Source organism: Triticum aestivum, chromosome 5A (genome assembly GCF_018294505.1).
Source record: "Triticum aestivum cultivar Chinese Spring chromosome 5A, IWGSC CS RefSeq v2.1, whole genome shotgun sequence".
Lineage (NCBI taxonomy): Eukaryota > Viridiplantae > Streptophyta > Magnoliopsida > Poales > Poaceae > Triticum > Triticum aestivum.
In genome coordinates this window covers 333902486-333921127 of record NC_057806.1, presented here as the reverse complement: position 1 = coordinate 333921127, position 18642 = coordinate 333902486, and the positions used below count along the sequence as shown (strand labels likewise).

The window sequence follows — 18642 nt, the reverse complement described above, 5'->3', positions numbered from 1 at the left end:
GGCTGCGGGGCTTCATCTGTAAAAGGATCTTCTTGGACTGATGGCGAGTGGATGTGTTCCAAAAGCACATTGCTGGGGATGGCTTCTCTCTTGGAGCCTATCTTTGCCAAATCATCAGCCGCTTGATTTTTCAGTCGGGGGATGTGATGAAGCTCTAACCCCTCGAATTTCTTCTCTAACTTTCTCACTGCATTGCAATAACCAGTCATAGCTGGACTTCTGACGTCCCATTCTTTCATCACCTGATTAACCACCAAATCTGAGTCGCCATAGACCATGAGGCGACGGACGCCGAGTGAAATGGCCATGCGCAACCCATACAAAAGTGCTTCATATTTTGCTCCGTTATTGGAGGAATCGAAGTGAATCTGGAGAACATATCTGAGCTTATCTCCTCGGGGGGAAACCAATACTACCCCAGCACCGGAACCATTCAGCATCTTAGATCCATCGAAGAACATGGTCCAGTGCTCCAAGTGAACTTAAGTCGGAAGTTGCTGTTCGATCCACTCGGCGACGAAATCTGCAATTGCTTGGGACTTGATAGCTTTCTTTGCCTCAAACTTGATATCTAGGGGAAGAAGTTCAATCGCCCATTTGGCCACTCGACCATTTGCATCTCTGTTGTGCAAAATCTCTGATAGTGGAGCGTCGCTGACGACTGTAATGGAATGATCAGAGAAGTAATGTGCAACCTTCTTCGTGGTCATATAAATCCCATATACAAGCTTCTGGTAATGAGGATATCTTTGCTTTGAAGGAGTCAAAACTTCAGAAACATAATATACTGGGCGCTGAACTTTGAAGGCCTCCTTCTTCTTCCCGCTCGACCGTAAGTACTGTACTGACAACTTGTCCTGTGGCTGCAATGTAAATCAGCAAAGGCTCCTTGCCGATTGGGGCAGCAAGCACCGGTTGGGTGGAGAGCAAAGCTTTGAGCTCTGTAAACGCTGCATCAGCTTCTGGAGTCCACTCGAACTTGTCGGACTTCTTCATCAGTCGGTAAAGAGGCAATGCCTTTTCACCGAGGCGAGAGATGAATCGAGTTAAAGCGGCCAAGCATCCTGTAAGCTTCTGGACATCATGCACACGCACAGGACGTTTCATCCGGAGTATAGTACCAATTTTTTCAGGATTGGCATCGATTCCCCGTTCATAAACGAGAAAACCGAGTAACTTCCCACCTGGAACTCCGAACGTGCACTTTGACGGATTGAGCTTGATATCATACCTCCTGAGGTTGGCAAAGGTTTCAGCAAGGTCAGTAGCAGGTCGGAACCCTTCCGTGACTTGACCACAATATCATCCATGTATGCCTCCACATTCCGACTGATTTGAGTGAGCAAACACTTCTGAATCATCCTCATGAACATGGCTCCGGCATTCTTGAGGCCGAACGGCATGGTGACATAACAGAAGCACCCGAATGGAGTGATGAAAGCTGTTTTGATCTCGTCGGGCCCGTACAGACGGATCTGATGGTACCCGGAATAGGCGTCTAGGAAAGACAAACGCTCACATCCCGCAGTCGAGTCGACTATCTGGTCGATGCGGGGGAGAGGAAAATGATCTTTCGGGCAGGCCCGATTGATATGCTTGAAATCAATGCACATGCGAAGTGACGTGTCCTTCTTGGGGACCATGACAACATTGGCGAGCCACTCGGAGTGGTAAATTTCTTGGATGAACTCCGCTGCTAAGAGCCGAGCCACCTCCTCTCCAATGGCCTTCCTCTTCTGGACGGCGGACCGTCGAAGATGTTCTTTCACAGGTTTAAATTTTGGGTCGACTCGTAGACGGTGCTCAACCAGCCCCCTGGGAACTCCAGGCATGTCAGCAGGCTTCCATGCGAAGATGTCCCAGTTCTCACGGAGGAACTGGATGAGCGCTTCTTCCTATTTGGAGTCGACCGTCGTTGAGATGTGAGTCGGAGCAGCGTTTGGATCGGTTGGGTGAATGTGAACTGCCTTCATTCCACCGGATGACTGAAAGGCTGATTCTGAAGCAGGCTTCTTAGCTCGTAGCAACTCACTCGGATCTGCAGTCTTCTGATACTCTTGCAGCTCGACCACCGCCAGCTGAGCGTCAGCAATCTTTGAGCCTTTCTGAAAACACTCTTCTGCTTTCTTCTGATTGCCTGTAACAGTGATCACACCTTTGGGACCAGGCATCTTCAATTTGAGATACACATAACATGGTCGAGCCATGAAGCGTGCATAAGCTGGCCTGCCCAAAATAGCGTGATAAGCACTTTGGAAATCCACAACTTCGAATGTCAACTTTTCCTTGCGGTCATTCTTGGAATCACCGAAAACCACATCAAGAGCAATTTGGCCGAGTGACTCGGCTTTCTTCCCAGGAATGACTCCATGGAAACTCATGTTACTGGTGCTGAGCCTGGACATCGGAATGCCCATCCCTTTCAATGTTTCTGCGTACAGTATGTTCAAACCGCTGCCTCCATCCATCAGGACTTTGGTCAGTCGAGTGCCTTCGACAACTGGGTCAACCAGCAGAGCTTGCCTCCCAGGGGTGGCAATGTGCGTAGGGTGATCAGACTGGTCGAATGTGATGGCAGTCTGGGACCACTTCAGATAATTGGGTGTTGCCGGAGCAACCATATTTACCTCACGGTTAATAACCTTCAGTCGACTTTTGCTCTCAACATCAGCAAAAATCATCAGGGTGGAATTGACCTGGGGGTACCCATAGTCACTATCTTCCTTGTCCTCAACTTTGTCCGACTCCTTTTCCTTATCTTTGGACTGCTTGCCTTGAAACTGCTGGATCAGAAGCCGACACTGCCGACTGGTATGCTTTGGGTAAATGAGTTTACCCTCTTCATCTTTCTTGGTGTGGATGTGACACGGTAGATCCAAAACATCATTTCCATCTTGGTCTTTAACTTTCTTGGGGTTCCAAGGTCCTTTGGGTTTTCCCTTAAATTTTCCCTGGGTTACGGCCAGGGCCTCCCCAGGAGCGGCTGGCTCGGCTTTTCGCTTCTGTTTCCGACTGGAATTTCCTCCGGTTTCCTGGGTGACTGCTTTATGCTTGCCACTCCGGAGTCGATCCTCATATTCACCATTAGCGTATTTGGTGGCAATCTCCATCATCCGATTCAGAGACATCTCTCCGGTTCGACCGAACTTCAGATTCAATTCTCTATACTTAACGCCTTCTTTAAAGGCACAAACTGCTTGATGATCTGGTACATTTTCAACTGTGTGATGCAATGTGATCCACCTTTGGATGTAATCCCTCAGAGTTTCATTCGGTTTCTGCACGCAAGACCGCAATTCCGTAAGGCCTGCAGGTCGCTTGCATGTTCCCTCAAATGTGGTGACAAACACTCGGGAGAGATCCTCCCAAGTGTAAATGCTGCTGGGTGCTAACTGATTCAGCCACGCTCTGGCCGAGCCTTCTAATATGAGAGGCAGGTGCTTCATGGCTACCTCATCGTTCCCACCGCCAATCTGGACAGCCACTCGGTAATCTTCGAGCCAAGTATCGGGCTTGGACTCACCGGTGAACTTACTAACTCCAGTCGCCAACCTGAAGTTGGGAGGAATTACAGCGGCTCTGATGGCTCGACTGAAACACTCCGGCCCTGAAACATGTACTCTGCTACTGGTAGGCGCATCTCTATCGTGGCCTTCTCGGTGAGCTCTATTCCTGTCGACCAAACCTTGAACGAGAATGGATCTCGCATCAAAGCCTGGTTCCCTGGGGTCAACTGCAATTCTCCGCCCAACACTATGAGGGCGTCTGTCCACCTGTTGTCGAGGCACATATGATCCACTCCTCGGGGGAGGGGTTGGCACTCGACGTCGATCATCACGATCGAATCGATGATCATACTGCTCATTCCTTCTGTACTGATCACGCCGGTCTCCACGTCCCTCACGCCTCGAAGGCGATCTTGGGCTGTGAGCCGACTGGACTGTATCCGCTGCAACGGATCGACTGTGGATCATGTTCCCCGACTGAGAAACAACGGAATTCTGGTCTCCCGCTGCCCGGAGCAACGCTCTGATTTGCAACAAGCCTCTGCCAGCCTCTGACTGGGAGGGCTGAATCGACTCTGCTATATGGGCCGCAGCCGCCAAATTCTGAATCGGAGTATGATATACCTGCGGGGGCGGAAAGAGTTGGCGTCGACTGGATTCTGGAGCCCGTTGACGCGCTCGTCCGTCGAGTATTCGCTGGAGATTCTCCATTCGAGTGCGCTCGGCCAAGTTAGCCAAGCGCGCGTCCTCCAAGGCTCGGGCCTCGGGGGTTTCTCCAACGATAGGAGTGTGGAGTGCATCCATGTTCCGGCGGCGAAGTTCCTCCCGCTGCAACGACGTGAGAGGCTCGGGGAGATACTCCTCGTGAGGACGCGACGGGTCGCCCCCATCCGCGCCTCTGTCAGCGCGGGGGAAACCGGGAGGACTGTGTGGCCCATCGATCACCAGAACCTCTGCAGCTGGGTCACTGCTGTCGCATTCGGATGCGGTCTCTGCGGAGCCAGTCGACAGGTCGAACAGGTCGTAGAGGGATTCGTCGGGCTCGATTGCCGCGACTTGTGGAGTGGCCGACTGGCGGGCCACCGCATGCCTCATCCACCTCTGAAGCCTCGACCGACCGGAGTGCTTGCGCCGGCGAGAAACAGGGCGGGGAGATGCCACGGGAGCCGACCAATACTGGGTCGACGGCTGCCGCAGGAGGACACCACGGACGCATGCGCGAAAGTGTGTCGCCCCGCGGACGGGGAGTGCGTCGACGTCGAGTGGAGCCTCCTCAAGCCAAGCGGAGTCGTCGGCGATGAACGTGAGCGCGCTGAGACGGATCTCACGGCCCTCCACCAAAGCTTCGCTCGAAACCATGATCAAGGAGATCGGAAAAAATCGCAACTTCTCAAACTAGGCGCTAAGACTCCTAGCCCCACGGTGGGCGCCAACTGTCGTGGTTCTAACTCTGACAGTGATGTAGGGGGGTATGTATGGAGAGGCTAGATCTTAGCTATGGAGGAGTTGTAAGCACACGAGGATTACGAGTTCAGGCCCTTCTCGGAGGAAGTAACAGCCCTACGTCTCGGTGCCCGGAGGCGGTCGACTGAATTATGTGTGTATGAATAACAGGGGTGCCAACCCTTGATACTGAGGAGGGGGTGGCTTATATAGAGTTCGTCAGGCCCCTCCAGCCCTCAGTAATGCAAGGTTTAAAGTACATTAAGACTGGGGGTTATTGGTAACGCCCCTAATAAAGTGCTATGATGACCATAAAAGCTACTTAATGACCGACCGTTTGCGTGCAGGGTGACTTTAGATCTCCTGGCAGTCGAGTGGTTGGATCTTGGTCGAGTGATTGCTTCGTGGTCGAGTGTCTTGATTCCGTCGAGTGGGATACCTCCAAGTCGATTGAAAGATGACTTCTTCTAGGGATGTCCTTGGGTAGGGTACTTAGGACAGGTCCATGCCCCTACCCTAGCTACATAGCTTCATCATATGGTGTGCGTAACAGGTCAGGATACGATCATTGCATCCGAAGACTATCTTGGAGTTCGGAGAAAGGGAAACCCGCCTCACAATGCCGAAGACAATCAGCACGCCGGACTCCTCGTCATTGAAAGCTAGGTTCAGGGGCTATTGAAGGAGTCCTGGACTAAGGGGTCCTTGGGCGTCCATCCTGTTATCCATGGGCCGGACTGATGGGTTGTGAAGACAAGAAGGCCGAAGACTACACCGTGTCTAGATTGGACTCTACTTGGCATGGAAGGCAAGCTTGGCGACCAAAGATTCCTTTTTATGTAACTGACTCCATGTAAACCCTAGATCCCCTCGGTGTCTATATAAACCAAAGGGGATAATCCGGAAAGGCCGGATACATATACTCATTACCATACCCACATAGGCTAGACTTCTAGGGTTTAGCCATTACGATCTCGTGGTATATCAACTCTTGTAATACTCATATTCATCAAGATCAATCAAGCATGAGGTAGGGTATTACCTCCATAGAAAGGGACCAAACCTGGGTAAACATCGTGTCCCCCGTCTCCTGTTACCATCGATCCTAGACACACAGTTCGGGACCCCCTACCCGAGATCCGCCGGTTTTGACACCGACACTACCCGAGTGAGGCAAGCCCTTCATGGGCGATGGCCATGGTGGGATAGACAAGGTTGCTTCTTCGTGGACCCTTCGTGGGTGGAGCCCTCCAAGGACTCGCGCAACCGTTACCCTTCGTGGGTTGAAGTCTCCATCAACGTGGATGTACAATAGCACGACCTATCGGAACCACGCCAAAAATCTCTGTGTCTTCATTGCGTTTGCACACTCCAATCACATCCCTTTTACTTTCTTGCAATTAGCATGATTTACTCTTTTCGATGCTTATACTTTTGTCATGCTTGCTTGAAATGTATTATGAATGCTTAAACTTGTGCTAAAAATCCATCTAAACTTGAAGAACTTAAAAATTGCCAATTTTACTTGTTGAAGGGTCTAATCGCCCTCCTTTAGACCCCTATTCTCAATCCTTTCATACCTCCTTATAAGGGAGGTTGTTTCCCCACATGAATGAGCATGAGAACAAGAGAGACATCCACGCGCGCTCCTCCGCCGCCGCCCGCCTCGCCACGCCACGCCGCACAGTGGGTTTTAGGAATGAGCCGAGCCGATGTCTAAATTTTTGTCATGCATGACTGGTATACGAAAGGTCACACGGAAGGTGAATATATTTTTGCTATAGTGGAGACTGAATGTGAACAACGCACCCCTTCGGCTGCTGGCTGTTCACTTCGTCTTCCTCTCTTCATTTCATCTCCCGTCGCTGCCTGTTCGCTTGCTTCTTCTATGCCTATAAAAGGGAGGTCGCTCCTCTCCATAGAGACATATCAGAACATCATCTTCCTCTCGCCACCGTTCCTGAGCACTGAGCTACTGCTATGATCTTCCCCATCCTGGCTTGCGGTGTTCACCGCAGGTCGGGACAGTAGGCCTCCGAAACCCCACCGCTTTGAGTCCTGTACGGAAGAAGGGTGATAAGGTTCTTGGGGAGTGCTCTGCGCGACTACTGACTTCTTCATCACGGACGCCCCGGACTCCGATGACTACTTCCCCGACGACACCTTCTTCCCCGACGTCGACAACCTCTTCGACGACATGGCTGGCGTGGACACCGACCCCAAGACCAGTGCTTCTGCCGTTGTTCCGTATGTCTTCGTGTTCTCTTTGTTTAATATCTTGCCTCAGTTTCTTGCTCTAGTGTTTCTGGTTCTAGCCTCTGTTCTACACATGTTCTCTTCTAGTTCATATGTGCACATGCCATTTGCTGTCTCATCTTTAGATTACACTAGATGACCCGTTGCGCCCATGGCGCAAAGGCCGAGAGCAAGCCAATTATTGAAAGAATGTGCATCAAAATATGTAGACACATAAGAAACCATATGGAAATAAATACTGATTGATGATAGATAGATGGTTGCTGATGGTACATGTTTTCTAAGAAGTTTACGAACTATCATTTACAATGTTATGAGCAAGGCATGTAGATAGACAGAGCTACATTAGACAAATGTATCACGGGATGTTTAGATTCGAGGCAAGTCTTTATAGCTACTATTCTTCATGGCCCGAGGTGCACATATGCCTCACATCCAATGCAAACATGGCGTTGTGTGCCGACCATGCGAGGCAGCGGCGCGGGACACCACGGCGGATCCATCATCGATCTCACATCCATCGGCAACATGCAGACTTCACGCTTTGACAAGAGTAGTTCATGGGATACGTCAGCGCCTCAAGTCCCCTGAGCTATTGTGTGTCTGATGTCCTGCTCTACCTCGCCGTTTACCGTACTTCCACTTCGAGGGGCACAACCAACCGTCGGACATGGACACTACCAAAACATTAAGGACGGTCACCGGTGGAAATTTAGAATAGTTTTATCTTACATGTAATCGTATGAATTTGATGATTTGCAAATGAGATATTAGATTGCGGAAACATTTTTCTGTTTGTTCACTATCTGCAGACACATCTGGAGACATCCGCACGTTTGGGAAAGGATTTTGATACTTATGGTTGTAGATTCTCTTATATTAAGATAAGTGGGAATAAATCTGACAAAACAATACAGATTATACCAATTACATAAAGTACAAGTTAGCATCAAAGATAATATTACAACCGTGCCATTGTGACAAGAGCCACACACTCTGGAGTCTGGACACCTATATACACGGGTTGCACATATGACATATAACGCCAGAGATAACCATGTGGTGGATTGTTGTCCTTTTCCATCGACCAGTTCATCCTCTTCCTCTCCCCACTGTACTCGAGAAAGCACCTGCTAGAGGCGGCTCACGCTGGGCTCCTTCTTCGCGGCGGATCATGCTGCAGCTTGGCGGGGGAGTGGCTCTGGCTGCAGCTTAGAGGCGCTGCGGCTCCAACTGCATCTCGGTGGTTCGGCAGCTCGGAGGCGCAGCAGCTCCAACTGCATCTGGTGGTCCGGTAGCTCCAACTGCATCTCGGCGGTTCGGCAGCTCCCGCTATAGCTTGAAGCTGCGGAATCGGCAGATGGCGCCACTGCCACTCGTATCGGCGAGCCAAATCCTCATAGTTGTTGTTGTCGCTCCCTGCCGAAGGTGGCATTTGTTCTGGCTGTGTGGCAGCCTGGCACTCCCTGAAGCTAGTTACTTTCCACGGCAAGGGAGGCTCCAGCAAACCCACGGCGGTCGCCGTTGCTGCTCAGGTAAAAACTAACCTCCTTCGGTGTTTGATGAATCTGTAGAATTGTTGTGATTCAATTCCACTGTAGCACAAGGGGCACCATGATCTACTATTTTGCCGAGAGTAGTGGCATGGCAAAGTACATCTTCATTTTCTGAAAAATAGAACAAGATGCAGGGACTGATCACTCGTAGAAGTAAACTCCAAAAGGAGAAGCTTATAACTTCACTAAATAACTATACCAGAAGCAACATTATTGATTACATCCTCATGGTTTCGTCATTGACGTTGCTGATGTGGTGCATCGGCCCACATCGGTGAACCAACGTCGGAGTTGAACTTGTTGATGGACAATGACGGAATGCATCCCCTGAATGAAGTGAGCATTTTCCTGTTTGTTTATCTAGCCTCTCATTCTTACCTTAGACATACAAATGAAAAAAGAGGTACTCCCTCCGTTCGAAAAAGTTTGTCTCAAGCTTGTCTCTCAAATGGATGTATCTAGCACTAATTTGATGCTAGATACATTCATTTGAGGGACAAGCTTTTTCGTACAGAGGGAGTATGGGAGAAAGAGGGTGGAGACTAAATAAAGATAAACCAAGATACCGAATTAATACAGAGTGATAATGAAAATAGAAAACGAAATGTGAATAAAGAGAAACCAAAGACTCGTAAAACAGAGAGTAAGAACGAACAACGAGGACCTAGCACTACTATGTTAATAGGCAAGTCTCAAGAGTAGTGTTGATACTTAGATGAGTGATGCAACGTTGGAGTACTAATTAGTGGCTGGGACTGCTCCAACCATCGAGCGGGGTATATTGTATATAATACGTAGTTGAGTGATCGCCTTTAGATGTTTCAGATGCTGAAGAGTATTTTCCAATGAACATATATATTATGCTATGCATCCTGACATATGCACTTCCTTGGAATTGTTGATATGTATGTATCATTGCTAGCAGCCGTCGTTGGCCTACTTGGAGAACAAATAAGCATTTTAACATAAGGGCATCACAAAAAAATCAGAATACAAAAACTATGTTAGGTCTGCAGTTTTTTTCATGCATCATCTGAGTTTAGTGTACTTTTTGTGCAGCAGCAACCAGAAGCCAAAAGAACCCAATACTGTACAATCTAAAATAAAAACATGTCCACAAGCCTAATAACATTGAAAGTCTGAGTCCTACTACAACAGTTCAAACAATCAATAGTCAGAAGAGGCTAATTAAGGTACTGGTATAAGGTACTTAACTGGGTATACACAATATCTAGGATCAAAGAATTTAGATAAGATGCCAAGGGTTCTTCACTCTATAAATGGAACTCACCTGAACACTAAAGCCATGGTTGTCATTGCATAGCTCTAGACTAAATAATAAGGGCAATACCAAAAGATTTATGCATTAGTGCATGAACTAAGATAAAATAAAATAAGCCTATAATGATGGTGTTACTTTCTTGCGCAAGCACCAAAACTTTGCCAAAAAGTAAAATATACTGGGAGCATTGTACCTTTATTTTCCCTATAATCCTTGCCCTTGCTTCTAGATTATATGATGGCGGTGCAAGCTAGCCAACATCTTCAGATTAGTCCATCCAAAAAGCACCCAAAAGGTAACAGTTGGATTGATTGTGTCATTCCTGAAACGTCATTATCAGAAATTCAGTTGGTGCTTAATAGTAAATAAAAGTGCAAGACATGCTCATCACGCTTACCTAGGACTCATAGGCCTTATCTAATCCCTCGCCAAAGCAAATCATCTATTCTATGTGAAATAGGTAAGAGGTAGGCAAAAATGCTATATACCAAAGAGTATACGTCAATCTAAACTGACGTACTGCTCACAAGAAACAGAGTATGATAACACGTCGTTGCTCACTCTAAAAATAAAATAAGTTGTTGGAAAGGAGGGGGGCTATTTTATTTATACAGTTTAGTTTTGTGATTTAGTGCAAATAAGAACATGTCCAAACCTGATAGACACGGCACCAAAGAGTATACGCCAATCTAAACTGACGTACTGCTCACAAGAAACGGAGTATGATAACATGTCGTTGCTCACTCTAAAAATAAAATAAGTTGTTGGAAAGGTGGGGAGCTATTTTATTTATATAGTTTATTAGTTTTGTGATTTAGTAGCAGTACAAATAAGAACATGTCCAAACCTGATAGGCACGGCAATCTCAAATCCATGGGGTCAGTTTGGTTAGATCAGGATGAGCAGAAATGAAATGCACCATATACATTTTCCATGCATCAACATACATTTTCAGTTTAATCAACACATGTGTTATTCTCTGAATATGAAAATCACACGGCCAATTTCTAATAGTACCCTACTTTTTTCTGTATGGCTCCTGTGATTTTTGAGAGTGCAAACCGATGAGATTAGCTTAACTAAATTGTCTCAGAATCGCATAGAGACTACAGCAGCAGCAAGAAAGTATTATGGTTTTCCCTAAAAAAATAAAGCATCATGGTTAAACTTATGCAGCTATCAACGCCTGTTTTAATGAAACAGAATAAACTTAAGTTAACTACAGTCTCTCACAATTCCATTAATTAGAGACTACAACAGCGGCAAGAAAGCATCGTGGTTTAGGTTTTGCAACTACCAAAATGTGAGCTCATGCGAACAAAAGATAGTAAATTATTCAGCCTAGCATCATGGTTCAGCATACAAAATTACCAAATGGCATCTTCAGCCATGTCTTATAGTTCCAGGAAAAAGAACTACGAGAAAGTTCACCCATTAATGTGACTCAGATTCAACTTACCACAAGGTTAGAGCAGTTAATCGTCATCCGCGTTGGCTTCGTTTGCTCGATCATTTTGCTCTACAGCATTGGCTCTGTATCTAGTTTCCTCTGTTTTGCTCCAGACTGCCTTTGCTTCTGAAGATTGCAGAAAGGGCTAAGTGCAATTGAATAAAGCTGAATATATTTCTGTAACGATTTTTTCTAAATACAAAAGCTACCCACTACATACAAAGGAATCCCAAATTCATGCAATCCCTCGTACATAAGGATATAGAGATAGAGTCAATAAAAATCAATTGATTTAACAACTTCTATTTATTTATACTCCCATTTTATAAATTCCATTGTTGTTAACAACATCTATTTATGTATGCTCCCAGATTCTCACCAACAATCTAAAGCATTGAGCCACTGCACCATTCACTTGCATTGCCACATAGATTATTTATTCATGCAACATCTAAACTCAAAGAACATCGGACTGTAAAAGAATTGAGGAGACAAGTAGACAACAACACAGACCATCCAATGCAGTCCTCAGGGGCTCTACCAACTCTGGGAACTCAATCTCATCAAGCGCTTTGAAGACGTCTTCGGCGTTGCTTGTCTGCATCTTTCCTTCCTTGCACACATCATCTGACCTGCAAATAATTAAGATCACACTCATGTTACTATCATCATCCAAAAAGCAGCACACCACAAGTATAAGCATAATATTATTTATACTCTCAGGCGGCTCTCCCCTCTACCAAACAGCAGAGCAATTAGCTAAAAATCTCAACTATGGAAATTCTAAACCAGCAGTGCTAACTATAAACCCCCAAACATTTCATATAAGCATCATATTTCAATACCTCTGTAACCTCTGCGCCGTGAAGAATGAAAACTGCAGAAGCCTGAAGCTTTTCTTCAGAAAACTGAAAGTGTTAACACGCATTCACTGAAAGTTTAGCTTCTCCTCATTCTTCTGAAAAATCAAAATTATTAGTGGCGAAGCTACTCTTCTCCATTAACCACTCCGTGTTTGCTGCTGCTACAGATATGAACAAGTTCTTCCTTAGGGGAAAACAGTATATATAATATTGTGCTGACCGTTTGTGATGATTCCGGTATATATAGTAGTTAATGGATTTTGCCCTCAAGTTTGTTTGTCTCTTTTGCCGCTCTGCTCTAGTTGGGCGCGGCATGCGCTCGAGTGTTCCCCTGTCCATGTTTTTGTGGCACCGCTTGTGGTTGGTGCTTCAGCCTCAATCTTTTTCTTTTGTGTCTAAAACACGAATGACTTTTATCGGCTAAAATGCCACATTGTGCAAGCCGTACCACTCTTGCTTATAATTAATTTCAGAGGCATTTGGCAATGGCGTTTTGATGCCAGTGATGTCAGGTGTTCCAGCCACAGCCGACAGAGTACTACAAAGAAAAAACTCAAATCCATAACAAGAACTCATTATTTTAAAACAAACTCACAGGAGAAACTGGATGTGGCTAGAGGAGGTGCCTCACCTTGAACTGGTGCTCAGATCGCCGCCGCCTTGGCCGTGGAGGAAGCCCAGGCCTCTCATGATGGATGATGCCATCGCCGAATCCAGGCGTTGTCCGCCGCCGCCTTGTCCGTGGAGGAGGCCCAGGCCTCTCATGATGGATGATGCCATCGCCGAATCCAGGCGTTGTCCTTGTCCTCGCTTGTCTGTGATGCGGCCAACTGCGGCCCTCCACTCCTTGGCAACGTGAGCGGCGACGGGAGCTTTGATCTGGCTGCTTTTTTCCCACGTTGTCATCATCCTCACCTCTTCCCGCTCCTCCACACCCACGCTGAAGACCTCAAAGGCCGCACTCTCCCATGAAGGCAACCAACGGCCCATCCATAACCACCGTGTGTGCCAGCGCCGGATCGAGAGGAGGATAAAAGCGAAGGGGAAGCAAGGGGCGTGGTGGTGGCGGAGACTGGAGAGCAGGGAAAGGCGGCGGCGACGACGCGAAAGGGGAGGGGAGGGAATGTGGGGCTCGAGGACGGGCTGGGATTGGGGATTAGGTTTTCACCGCGCAGCCCGGACATCTCATAATTCAGCTACGTAAAACCAGAGCAAGTTCACATCATTCTCTGGACCTACACTTAACGAGGCCCATCAGTCATCCACCTTTGAAACGAGCACAAAGGTGCAAAAGAATTGACGGTCCAGCGATCGGCAGCAGCAAAAATCATACGATAGTAACACGATCGAACGGCTCACGCGGTGAAAATCGCTCAGGGGCGCTAGAATGGCGGGTAACGTAGCTGGGTTTATATGTTCAATGACTTGTTTCATCTCTACTATGATAGTCATGTTTTTCTACTATTTCTATTAATAAAATCTTATGATAAATTGCTCATATTTCCAACAACTCTCACGCGCACAGTGAGTACATGCACACGCACGCGCACCACACGTGTCGGGTGCCACACTGGCTTCGCAGGCCCACGCAAGATTGCTCCCATCGAGACTTGCGTACGTGGTGGGCCCTGCACGACGGCTCTCCTTTTTTCTTCCCTTAATTATCTTTCGCCTTATCTCTTGCCTTCCTTCTACCTCCCCTCTGCATTGAGTACTACTCCTGCTACAAAAATGCTGCATCCGAATGAGCAGAGCTGCAATCGATGAATCCAAAAGCTGGAACTGATGAATGAAAACAGAGGGGCATCGGAGATGTTGAAACCACTGATACGAGTGTTGCAACCATTGACAAAAAAAACCTTCAAGCCTAGATCGAAAAAGCTTCAACCATCAACAGGGAAGCTTCACCCAGCCAATATCAAACTGAAAAGCTGCAACCACTATAAAAAAGGCTTCAACCCTAGGTGAAAAAAAGCTACAGCCGAAAGATATACAAAGTTTCAACCGGGCACTGCAAGACGAAAAAAGTTGATGCCGTTTACAAATCAAGCTTCGATCGTAGATGAAAAAAGCTTCAATCGGCACGGTGAAATGCTTCAACCTGTTCAACCGCTGTGAGAAAAAGTTTGAACTGGCGGGCCAATGGTGCAAGCGGCAACGTTGAGAGTTGCGGCCCGCGACACGATGGTGCAGCGACGGATGTGCTACGATGGTGGCTGCTAGGTACTGCAACGATAGAGGCATCGGCGTGCTACAAGACGACGACATTTTGCTACAAGGGCAGCCGCTTTCTTGATGGACCGGCAAGGATGAATGCTACGAGGATGGCGGCGAGTTGCATCTGGGAGGAGCGCCCGGTGCTGGAACCGGCACAGTCGCAAGCTGGAACCGAAGGCAGCAGATGCTACCATCGACACACGATGAGCTGAAACCGGAGCAGTCGATGTTGCAACCGTCATGACGACGAGCTGGAACCAAGGCGTCGGTGCTGCAACCAAAGGCGGCGGGGGCAAGCTACTGATGCGGCGGCTCAGCGAGCGAGAGCGGTGGCAGTTTTCAGCGAGGAAGGGTGTCGCCGGCCATGAGCGCGCTGGGCAATGATTTATTTGCGAGCGGAAAGGAAATGTTGGGAATGCGTGTTTGACTTTTTTTCTAGGTGGACCACCTATCCAATGGCTATCATCTTACATTGTTAATCGAGTGGCTACAGTACGATCGGCCAAAACTTCGACCGGCATGCCGGCGCCTATTATTGGCCTTTTTCAATACGGACGGATGATTGCCGGTTGAAAACCAGTCGACTGAAATTTAGCAAAGAAGAAAATCGTCTCAACGCTTCTCGGCAAACCCCTAAACCCTCGCTTTCTCCCCCCGCAACTGACCAGGGTCCAGGGTTCCGACCGACCATGGCCGGCGACGATGACCTGGCGGCCCTCCACGAGCAGGCAGCCCTGGCCTCCTCCGCCGCCGTCTCGGCCTCCGACCTCGACTTCGCCTTCCAACTCCAGGTCGCCGAGGCGATCCAAGCATCTCTTCGCGCCAACAGTAACCCCTCCTCTTCCAGCTCTGCCGCCGCAGCGTCCGCCGCATCCTCCCCATTTCAGTCCGCCCCTGTGCTCGAGTCATCGGACGTTGCATACGCCCTAGAGGTCCACGCCGCTGACCTCGCTCGCGCCGAGGAGGACCGCCTCGACGCCCAGCGCCTCCGCGAGGCCCACGCCCAAGCGGCCGCCACCGTCCGCATCGCCGCCCACGACGCCCTCTTCGCGCGCGAGCTCGCCTCCGTCCCAGAGGACCAATGGGCTCGTGATGGCGACAACATCGAGCGCCCCCTCGACCCGACCAAACCCCTCTTCCGCGTCTTCTTCAAGGGCTTGTCGAGCAAGGGGGTGGTGGGGCCGCGGGACCGGGACCCGGGCGTCGCGGTGCTCGCCGTGGCCGTCTGCGACCACCAGGGAAATGTGGTGCTCAGGATACAGAAGCCGGTGGAAGCATCTGTGGGTGGGCACATGACGCTCGAGGTAATGGCGCTCACCGAAGGCCTCGAGGCGGCTCTTGGATTGGGGATCCAAAGCATCAAGATTGTCACCGATTACAGGGTGCTGTACAACCATGTATGTCATGATACAACTTCTAAATCTTTGCGTATTTAGTCGTGTATTTTTCGAATGCTTAGTAAATTAGTAGATGCTGAATTGGAGGGCTGGGAGATGCATGAGCAGGTCAATAGAGAATCTTCTTAAATTGATCTGGTTATATGTATTTGGCGTTGTTGTTCATGCTTAGGATGCTTGACATCGTTAGTTTCTGTTTAATTGCGGTATCTTTATTGGGATTATCATGTGAGAGGAGGGGAATAGAATACATGATTGTGGATGGTGAGATTTTGGAGTTTAGATACAATGTTGAACAAACGCTTGACTGCTAGATGTATTATGTACTGATGATTTTATTGCCACATAATCCCATCTCTAGCTAAATGTACCATTTCAATGTTCCTCGTTATTTATTGTACTAATTCGCTATGTGCTGTACTGGCTTACTGTATTGTGAGGAAAAACAGGAGTATAATCAAATAATCCATCAGTTTTTTCCGTAATGCTTCAGATTGCTAGTGGAGATTTTCTGCATCGATTGTCCTCATTCAATATTTGATAGTGGCTACTGTAGGGTTCATGCTCAATGCAGAAGTATTATTTTAACTCTTCGAGCAAAGTTTAGACTTCTGGTTGATCTCATTGTATTTTACTAACCAAGTAAGATGCCGGTGTAGAGTGTAGTATCCCAATAGTGTCCAGTCAAGTTAAAATGGAACATCTGTAGCAAAGGGAACTTTATTTCAGTATAGTGGTATGTCTCCTTCAGTGTCAGCCTTTTCTCTAGTTCAATGTAGACATATGTGCATTTTCACAATTTGCATACATGTCGAGTTACTTGTTGTATGGCAGTGAGTGTAGATTCGATGGTAAGTGATTGAATTCTTTAGCATTGGTCTTATCTTATGATGGTACATACTATACACGGCTGGGAACTAGACCTATGTTTATTTTCTTATCATTGGGATTGCAGTTGCTTGGAATTTGGCGGCCAACACAGAAGAAGCTTGCAGATATGATAGATCAGGTCCTGTCAGTGCGAAAGAAATTTAAGCAATGTGAAGTATTATTTGTCGAACGAAGGCAACTTGAATATGTGATGAAACTAGCCAAAGAATCTGTAGAGTCTCAGCTTGCCAAAGCTATCACTGTGCATGCTGGCATGGAGATGAGAGAGAATTGCGCAATCTGCCTTGAAGACACTGATGTTTCTAAAATTCATGCAGTCGAAGGTTGTGCACATCGCTTTTGCTTCTCCTGCATGAAGGAGCATGTGAAAGTTAAGCTACTCCATGGAATGCTCCCAGCTTGCCCCCAAGATGGTTGCACTAAACAGCTGACTGTCGAGGGTTCAAAGGTATTCCTATCACCGCGACTCTTAGGGATCATGGTGCAACGTATCAGGGAAGCACAAATCCCTCCCACTCAAAAGATTTACTGTCCATACCCCAAGTGCTCAGCCTTAATGTCGTTGAGTGAAGTGATACACCCGATGCAAGCATCTTGCTCAAAGTACACTGTTGCTGATGCGGCCACATTGAGAAAGTGTGTCAAATGCAGAGGCTCATTCTGCATCAGCTGTAAGGTTCCGTGGCATGACAGGATGACTTGCCATGACTATAAGATGATGCACCCCCATGCTAATTCAGAAGATGCGAAGTTAGAGAACCTTGCAGAGCACCGGCTATGGCAGAAGTGTGTCAAATGCCAGCACATGATTGAACTCGCGGAGGGTTGCTACCATATGACTTGTGTGTAAGTATTTACGCCATTCTCATATTATTTTGTTACTAATAATATGTCAATCTATACGTTCTTCCATGCATCTTGTTCTTGATTGCTTGCAGGTGCGGCTATGAATTCTGCTACACCTGTGGGAAAGAATGGAGGGACAAGAAACCGACCTGTTCCTGCCCGCTGTGGGATGAACACAATCTAATTCGTAATGATATTAGGGGCAATGTTGTCCGTGAAAACATTCAGGAAGATGAAGATGAATACGATGATGATGAGGACGATTACTATGTTCAAGAAGATGCTCACTATAACCAGGGGTTTCGGTGATGGATGGGCCATCACCATGACCTGTTCTACCATTAACATCACTTGTCCACGGTCCAGAATTCCAGTATCAAGTTATTTTGCAGCTATGCATATATAATTGGAGTACCTTGTCAGCTATATAGATGAGCAGGGTCTCCTTTGCTGTTAGTATGAACCGACTGATATTGCTTGCTATCGTATGGGTGTTCTGTTTCGTTCTGTGGCACATGAATGTATCCACTTAGCAGAACTTGATGAATATTATGTTCGGTTTAAGGCCTAATTTATGTCCGAGCCTGTGAATATTGTCCCAGTTAAGCTTGATGAATATATTTCTTTGTCAGAAACTGTATAAAAGAGACCCTGGCAGTAGTCTACAACAGATAGCATTGTTTGATCATATTTTTCCATATGGCACCAGATCGCCGCCTACTGCTAACAATAGTACTGTAGACATTCTTTTTCATGGTAATATGTGTCTCATTTATATCATAAAGATCTTGGTACAAACCATGTAAACACCGACCTGACAAACCTAAAAAACACAAGAGAACACTAGTCTTTGCACAAAAAAACACCAGCCAAGAAAGAAAATTACAATCAAGACCGAAAAATCCTCTGAGCTTGACACCAACGCCAGTTACCTG

General features: G+C 47.4%; 2 protein-coding genes across 5 annotated transcripts; one reads left to right on the top strand and one right to left on the bottom strand.

Annotated features, from left to right (window-relative positions):
- The first annotated feature begins 8264 nt into the window (after positions 1–8264).
- Positions 8265–18352, top strand: LOC123103239 (uncharacterized). Its single transcript, XM_044524763.1, has 4 exons — positions 8265–8740; positions 15242–15970; positions 16926–17707; positions 17800–18352. The coding sequence occupies exons 2-4, from the start codon at positions 15263–15265 to the stop codon at positions 18014–18016; spliced, it is 1707 nt and encodes a 568-aa protein (XP_044380698.1). The 5' UTR covers positions 8265–8740; positions 15242–15262; the 3' UTR covers positions 18017–18352.
- LOC123103240 (uncharacterized) lies at positions 8589–13725 on the bottom strand. Of its 4 annotated transcripts, XR_006449700.1 has the most exons (7): positions 12988–13721; positions 12339–12401; positions 12007–12125; positions 11503–11619; positions 10237–10365; positions 8961–9088; positions 8589–8872 (listed from the first exon to the last, which is right to left on the bottom strand). XR_006449700.1 is itself a non-coding variant. In XM_044524764.1 (5 exons), exons 1-4 carry the CDS (start codon positions 13344–13346, stop codon positions 11519–11521), a joined length of 642 nt encoding a protein of 213 aa, XP_044380699.1. In that variant the 5' UTR covers positions 13347–13720; the 3' UTR covers positions 8740–10365; positions 11503–11518. The 4 variants fall into 4 exon arrangements, 1 of the variants encoding a protein (XP_044380699.1); XR_006449699.1 differs by having other exon boundaries at positions 8961–11619; positions 12988–13725; XR_006449701.1 differs by lacking the exon at positions 12339–12401 and having other exon boundaries at positions 8961–10365; positions 12988–13708.
- Positions 18353–18642: the final 290 nt, after the last annotated feature.